This window comes from Arachis duranensis, chromosome 8 (assembly GCF_000817695.3).
Source record: "Arachis duranensis cultivar V14167 chromosome 8, aradu.V14167.gnm2.J7QH, whole genome shotgun sequence".
In the NCBI taxonomy this organism is placed as follows: domain Eukaryota; kingdom Viridiplantae; phylum Streptophyta; class Magnoliopsida; order Fabales; family Fabaceae; genus Arachis; species Arachis duranensis.
The window spans coordinates 34799900-34808109 of record NC_029779.3 but is presented as its reverse complement, the minus strand read 5'-3'; the positions used below and the strand labels follow the sequence as shown (position 1 = coordinate 34808109).

Here is an 8210-nt window from a genome sequence, read left to right as displayed (position 1 = left end):
GCAAGTAAATTTGTAATTAGAAAAACAAACATGTTAAAAGTATAATCACATCATATATGCCACTTAGCGAGTGCAAAGTTGTAGTACACATTTAAAATGTGAGTAATTATTACTTTAGAACAATATTTAACACCTAAGACAACACAAACACACAAGTAAATATACCAAAAAATGTGTTTAGAACTAGAAACAGATTAATAAAACAATGTTAACAGACATGTTTTATACTAGCTATTATAATTGGAGAGTTAAGGCCTTATAAACTCTCATCATGAGGATTTCTATACTTCTCATGTGATACAAGTTACTCATCAGTGTAAATTACGAGCACTTAGCATATAAGTTATCTCTATTATTATTAATATACAACTTTATATGTTGCTTAAGAATTACAATTGAAAGCCACAGTGTAGTGATAGGGGAAACCAATGTAACTTGAATAGAAGAATGAAAATAGAAAGGCAAGTTACAAGGTGATTCTATTATTTACACATTACAACTAATTATTGATATACATCTGTCTGTTATTTACAATGTGAAGAGAAAAAGGAAAAGGAAAAGGAAAAGGCAACAACATAGTATCCACAATTTTTGCATCCCAGTCAATCCCCTACTCCTCAAACTTCTCTACCTCTTCAAGCATATTATATATCAACATTGTTAATTAAGCCTCCAGTGCCAAATCAAAGAATATTTTCAAGCCTGAATGAATTGCAAGGGAAGCCAACAGAACACATCATCAGCAAATATAGCAACAAGTTCAACATATTATTTTCATGTTGGAAGATTCTACATCAGAAATGAAAATGTTACCTTGAATCAAATTCATCTCTGTCTTCCTTTAAAATGATTCTTCATTCAGAGGCCTTGTGTTACTATTTACATACATGAGCTGGGCCTCCATGTTTAGATGCTCCTTTATATTATTTACAATCTCATGCTGAGTATTTGGTTTGACAGTGTCATTGCTATTTACAAAGGCCCCCATTTCAGGCAGCGCAAAATGAGCATCCCACTCGGTTCCTTCAGACTCGCTTTTAAATTCAGCAACATCGCCAACAGAATCGGTAACATATTCAGGAGATCCCAAAACAGCACCGGGTGAAATCCTGCCATTATTAGACAGTGATGAAGTTTGACGTGACAGTTGTTCATTAGTCTTGTTATCTGTAGCAGTAGTCCTACAAGACGGCCATAATTTTAGTTATCCATCAAGAATCAAGCCAGTGAAATTCCTTCATCAAACTAGACTACTTATCAGAAAGCATTAATTTTCGTACAAATTCGGGTAACGATATGCTAGTTAAGTATAACAATAAGCAGCACACCGACATTTAATACCTAAAGCTTTTGACCTATCTAAACTAATTATTAAATTAATTTGTCATCAAACCTTGTTTGTTGCACTCTCGGGGTCTGTATATAGTCAAAAATTGGAATCAAGTCTTTCGACCTAGATTCAATCATGCGACTTGGAAGCTTTTCAATCTCAAATTCGCCTCCTGAAGATGCTGCTTCATTCATTATGGCAGATTCTTTTGATATTGAATGAAAATATATCTGGTTGACAAACAGGATTATGCATTTAAAATTTTAAATGTTAAAGCAAAAGGCAAAATCAAACCTTAAAATCAGTCCAAATTAAGATGATATACCTCTGGGTTTGCCCACAATGGTCTCTGAGCAGGATGCATTTGCAATTCAGCTTCTGAAATATACAAATGATGCTGTTCCTCAAGAGAGAGATTCATTTTCTTTACCCCATTCTTGATTTTAGGGCTGACGACGTTGTCGGCCTTCACTTCCTCAGGATATATTTTGTTGCTATCGGAAATTCCACTCTCGCCATATATGTCAACATTATCTTCTCTCCGACTATGTCTCTGACATATATTCCACTTGTGGATAGCTTCCACTACTAATCTTGCCTCAGTTTGCGGAATGGATTCATAAGCCGGGGTTATTCCCGAAACAATGGTCGAATCTTGACCATTTATTGTCCGCAAAGCATATTGTATCATGGACCCAGTAGGTGAAAAGACCAAAAGATGATTCTTTGCCTTGGAATGGTTCCCGTCAACATATAAGGCATTACGGAAAGATGAAGCAATAGCACCAGAGAGCAAACTCTTCCTCCCAGCTGCAGCTGCGGCAGCACCACTTACCGCTCCTCTCCAGCCATTAGCTCCATTCCTAATTCTGCTTACTACAGAAAGTGTGATTGGAGGCCCAGAGGCGATAAGGCTCTGCTGCTGAGGCACTACTGAACTATGAGACCTGCGCATTGCTTGATTAGTCATAACTCCCATTCCATTATTTTTTGGCATAGGATTATCATCATAAGATTGAATATCTACATATCCTCCTTGAGGATTTATCGCAAATAGATGGCTAGTGCCCCTTGAGGAACTAATCATAATCCACTTGCTATCATTGCTAAAACTGATATCTTGTATAACCTGAAAAAGCCACCACAAGGAGAGTGATTATGAAAAGAAGAGTGATTATGATTTAAACCCAAGGGCAAGTGGGAACAAAAATGCACTGACCGCATTTGTGAAGCCACGTTGTAGCCTGTATAGATGAACATAGGAAAGACCAGCGTCAGATACTGATGAATTTTCATGTCCGGGAACTATCTTAAAAACATTGATATTATGCCCCTGGACTGAAGCAGTCACTAATATGGTGCCACTAGGATCAAAGCATAGAGCAGAAATGGGACTCTTGTGGGCCCGGAATTGGGTGATGACGTTTTTTGTAACAATATCTCTAACAATGACCTGAAAGGAAAAAATAACAAAGGTATCCTTAGTATATAGCAATGGAGCTGCAAAGACAAAAAATAATGATGCTTCCACCCTAGGTAAAGTAACATGTAAGCCTCAAAAGCACTAGCAAAGTTGCAATAGACTTCTGAAGACACCAGATACAGTTTCAATAACAATATACTTTAAGGTACAATCATAGGCTAGCAAAGCACAGACCAATACATGGAACATGATGATATACGAGTAAAGACAAGATCAAGAACAATGATATTCACCATTCCAATGTTATCGGCATCTGTTGAATGGCCATTAATGATTCCATTGCCCTTTGGGCCAGAATTTACAGATTGTAATGAACCGTTGTTATCAGAGTAGTATCTGGAAAGTTTCTTGTATCCAATATCTCCAAGGGTCACAATTCCTGAAGCAAGCTGCTTGCTGGACTCTCTGGCATAGTGCGCAATTAAGCTCCCATTTGAAGAATAACCAGGAAGGCTTGAAGAATGTGTCAGCTGTTGTGGGCTGACATGCCCAGAGGCAGAGACTCCAACCGGGCTTCCACTATATGCTAGCCATCTTGGACCCACTGCAAGTGGTCCGTAGCCTATGCTACCAGAACCGGGACAGCTCATGACTATAGGATTGGTAAGTAACGTATATTCCCTTTCTAAAGATGTAGCATCAAAACAGTGTATCTGTGAAACAATGACTCCATTAGTTATTTCAAGAAAGCAGGTATTGAAGACAATTGATAAACAAAAATAAAAGAGAAAGTATACCTGAGTGGATTGAGCTACAGCAATTACTCGAGAACTGCACCTCACCGAATAGACAACTGATCTAAATTTCAGTACATGGACATAAGCATGGGATTTCATAGAATAAAACTGAACAGTGGTTGGCAGATAGTTGCCATTCATTTGGTCATGTGAGTTCGAAGTGCCCCCATTGTAAGGGGCATTTGACCCATCCTGAACATTGGTACCATTGGCAAAGAATCCATCGGTACAAACTACCAGCAGTGGGCGGCTATTTGCAAACTTGTCTTCTGATCTCTTTGATGCAATTGGATTTGGAACCATTTGCATAAAAGAAACAGGACCATCATGTCTGGAAACCACGTCACATACATTGTTTGATTCATCAACATGCCAAACCTGGAAGCCAGAACGATAGCCTAGAAGAAGTACCTGCTGCAAGATTCCACCCTTGCTCTCCAACTTGTCAAATCCCGCCCAGATTACCTATGCGAATTTAGAATTGAAATCAGACATCACTGCTAGTAATAGATTGGAAATGTGAAAGGATAGAATAATCAATTATTGTCCACTAATAAGAAAGGAATAAACATTATTGATGTCACATCAAGAAATCAGATCCAGCTGTGCTGAGAAAGTGTTACATCAAGAACATTATTTTGATGTAATTAAGGATAGCAGTTCTCTAGACACTCACTTGAATCTTGATGGATCAAACCATTAAAATTTACATTCCCTTTCCAACAACTAATCCACTAGTCCAAACGAAATTCATCAAACAGCTTGACTATTCCAATAGCCAAGTTAACTTGATTGGCAATTGCAAAACTTACTTTATAATTAAAGTTAACACAAAAATATTTGAATGTAATTTTATTGTACCATATGTATGCAAGACATCAACGACATATTACATTCAGTTTAACTAAACCAACCCAATATAAAGAAAAGGAGTTAGGTAAATCAGTCAAATTCAGAATCCATTATAATAACACATTAAGTTCGTTTAAGAAGATTAATATGGATAATCCCGAATGAGGTACAAAAAATTGGTGAGCTACAAGAAATTTCAAATCTCAAAAGATCTTTAGTTCTAGTGTGATCATGCAAGGTCAAAGTTCAACAAAAACAGGTAAGCTGTACAACCACAAAGGATGCCTTAAAATTAAGACAACTGTGTCCTTAAAATTAAGATAACTGTCTATCCAAATTGCAAAAACCCGTTGCACTATTCTCTTAAAATAGTCCCTGCATCAACATGTTCAAAATTCTATCCTACAAAGTATCATTGCAGAATAAACACAACGAATAAACAAGGCACATGCTCACCCACAACTTCATAAAATAGCAACAGCAAAACTTCATCAGCAAGTGCACTAGTGAGCCTAATTTCCACAGAATAAAATCTTCACCCTGGACAGGCCCAAAATGAAGAGTTGCAGTTGCACACAACATACTACAAACTCTCTTTAAAAATATGCACCATAGCTCCTTATTCAAGCACAAAATGGTACTAAAAAGCTAAATTACTAATTAAAAGGAACTGAAATGCCAACAGAGTAAAGCAACTACATTCAAATATGCAATTGGGTTTCTAAGTTCTAACCAAATATCCATCCTTTTAAACCTGATGAAATTGAACTCTTCACTGTAATCTGTAATCAGCTTTTGACACAATCACTTAACAATTTATAACACTTAAATGCTCCCTCCACCCACTGTTGTGCCAGATTGACAAAATTGGTACAATTAAAAATCAATATATTCAGACATAAGTTACATACAAATACATTAATTCTTGGATATATCAATTCGGTAATACCATAAAGGGACACCAATAAATGCAAACCAATTAACATCATCAAAATCTAAACTCATCATAAATTAATTACCATGACCAGTCTAGCAACTATCCTCAAAATCTAGAAAACTCTTCCAACACATACCTGATCATGGTCAGCATCATCATCCCTATCAACAATTGATGAAGCAACTGATGCAGCCGAGCGGGCGACAGTTGAAGCTCCAGAGGAAACAATCCTTAGGTAGCTAGAGATAGCACGAAAGGAGCTGGGAATAAAGCCATTGGTTCTACCAACAGCAGCAGCAGCACCACCACCAACACCCTGATGAAGAACTTGTTGTTTCTGTGAATCACTCCTCATCCCCATAACCAGAGAGAGAAATATAGCCACTCACCAAAAACACAACAATCACAGATTCTTCAAATTCACCTTCAAACATTCACAACCCTCCCAAAGTGTGCACCCTCCCCTTTAATCCATCAACACGTCTTCACCCTCTTCCACCATGGACAGCACAAAAAAAGGGGAAAAGAAAATTCACACAAGTGCCTCCATCTCCAATTTTTCTAAAAGCTTCCAAATTTTCAATTTAACCCACCAAATTCACAACAAACCCAAATCAAAACACGATTTCAATCCTCCAAAAATTTCCTCTTTTGTCTTTTTCTGGTTTCCGTATCAACACACGAAAAACAAATTAAAAAAAAAAACAACAGAAGACAAGGAAGGAACCGGTGGGAAAAGGAAAAACAATGATTCGGCCTTTTCCTTCAAGCTACAATCAAATTAAATTACTCCACTATTCACAACGATTTTGCTACTAATCACAAATGAACAATATAATTGAAATTTAAAAAACAATTACCAAAAAAATCGATGAAAAAAATAACTTTTTTGGTCTAAAATGATTTTTCCCCTAAAATATACACATATACATGTTATTGGATTATGTACGATGATAAGAAATGAATAATACTGAAAAAGGGTTTTTGTCCTTTTAGGCTGAAGAGGAAACAGAAACTGCCGAACAATCGCCGAAGAACCGATCAGAGAAGAGAGAGAAAAAAAAAGGTTAGAGAGAGAAAGAGAGAGATTGATTTCGGAATTAGAGGAATTGGATAACGAAGAAGGAATGAAGAAAAAAATAATTTGAGGAAATTGAAAATGGAAAAAAGAAAAAAAAAAGCGTCTTGGTTCACGTCTCTTGTGTTCTGTGTGTTGTGTAAAGGGCAAGATTTTTTTTTTTCTTCAACTTTCGTTCTTTTTTTTGTTTAAGTTGAAATTTTTTTTAGTTAGGTTTGGTTTGAAGTTATGTTGTTGGTAATGGTGCTTGGCTTTTGAAGTTATTGTGTTTATTTGATTTTTTTTTAATATTTTTCCTTTTTTTTTTTTTTACTCTCTATAGTTTTTTCTTTTCCCAGTTAATTAATTAAGGTGGTTTCATTTTCACTTGTGTTTCTCTCTCTAAATCTTTCTCTGACTACGCGTCTCAGTCTTTGTTGCAATGTCATATAAAAACCACTGTCAAAGAGTTTTTTCAAACACTAGTTTTAGGCTGCGTTTAATGACTCTGAATTTGGTAATTTTCAAAGAATAGGATAATATTATTATTTATTAAGATATAATTTTTGGAATTCGTTTCATTTGTATTGTATTTTTAGAAAATAATGAAAAAACATTTTTTTAAAATTTACCGTTCACCCCCAACAAATTCTATTTATCTGGTATTTGTGGAATAATCAACAATTTTTATTTATTAGGAAATTTATCTTCTAATAAATCATATAAAATATTTTATACAAATATTTAAGTATATTTATTTTTTTAAGTAATTATTTAAGTAATCAACAAAAAAATAATTATTTTTATTAATGTGATAATACATAATTAAATATATTTATAAAATTATTTTTTACTTATTAAAATTAAATTCAAATTTGTTTGCCTACTTTTAAATGTTTATTTTGTATTTTCATTCTTTGCTTTTTTTTAATATTTTATTTTAAAATTAAAAAAAAATTAAAAATAAAATTTTCACTCTCTTATAAAATTCTAAAAATTTTAAAATATAAAAAGTTAAAAATACAAGTAAAACTAAAAATGGTTTATACTGAGTATTCCTTTTTTATTCACTAAGCAACTACCCAAAAGCCAAATATGTAACATCGTGCATGATAATTGATCTTTTTCCGACTTTCAAATATTTTAATTCATAGAATAATTGGTCAAAAAATTATAAGTTTTCACTAGCCACCACCTTATGGAACAATTCTCCATAAAATTATTAATATTATTTACCATATATAACGGATAATGAGTAAAATTTGGTGTATAATTTTTAAAAAAATATTATTAATTATATATAATTTATAAAAAAATTAGATTTTATTGTTTCTAGAAAATTTGAATGCATAATCTCTTATTCTTTATTTAAACGTAAAATACTTCTTATTCTTATTTCGACTAATCTCATATTTATTGGTAATATATATTTTTTATTTATGAAAAGGTATTTAATAACATTAATACACCAGCGGCCAGTACACGTTAAAGCTAATATAATATTGCTTATTGAATAACCCTTTCTAACCCATGGCTTAATTTTGCAACATAAGGTATAATTATTGAAGATTAAAATTTTCTAAAACGCGAAAATTAGTAAAGTGATAAAGTGAAAAGTTAGGGTTAATAGTTTTTTAAAAACGTATTATCTTTTTTATTTTTTATAAAAAACAAAAGACATTTTATATTTTAATAGATTTTTAAAAAAAAATTAATATTAAAAACGTCTTTTATTTTTGTTTTTTTTAAGTAAGATATTGTGTTTGTTTGGGTACTATTAAGTTGATAAAAAAAATCAATAAAAAATATCTTTT

The 8210-nt window shown here is 33.5% G+C and overlaps 1 protein-coding gene across 1 annotated transcript; it reads right to left on the bottom strand.

Moving 5' to 3' along the window:
* Window positions 1-331: 331 nt before the first annotated feature.
* Window positions 332-6639, bottom strand: LOC107462431 (autophagy-related protein 18f). The gene is made up of 8 exons (XM_016081014.3): window positions 5476-6639; window positions 3551-4015; window positions 3047-3466; window positions 2550-2783; window positions 1656-2459; window positions 1394-1560; window positions 814-1181; window positions 332-702 (listed from the first exon to the last, which is right to left on the bottom strand). The coding sequence occupies exons 1-7, from the start codon at window positions 5698-5700 to the stop codon at window positions 842-844; spliced, it is 2655 nt and encodes an 884-aa protein (XP_015936500.1). The 5' UTR covers window positions 5701-6639; the 3' UTR covers window positions 332-702; window positions 814-841.
* Between the last annotated feature and the right edge of the window lie 1571 nt (window positions 6640-8210).

Bases quoted from the DNA above. Each gene is read 5' to 3' on its own strand.
- LOC107462431 (XM_016081014.3), bottom strand. From the start codon at position 5,700: ATGGGGATGAGGAGTGATTCACAGAAACAACAAGTTCTTCATCAGGGT. The intron at 4,016-5,475 runs GTATGTGTTGGA...AAATTCGCATAG, and splicing joins ATGATGCTGACCATGATCAG to GTAATCTGGGCGGGATTTGA. The intron at 2,784-3,046 runs GTGAATATCATT...TTTTCCTTTCAG, and splicing joins ATGCCGATAACATTGGAATG to GTCATTGTTAGAGATATTGT.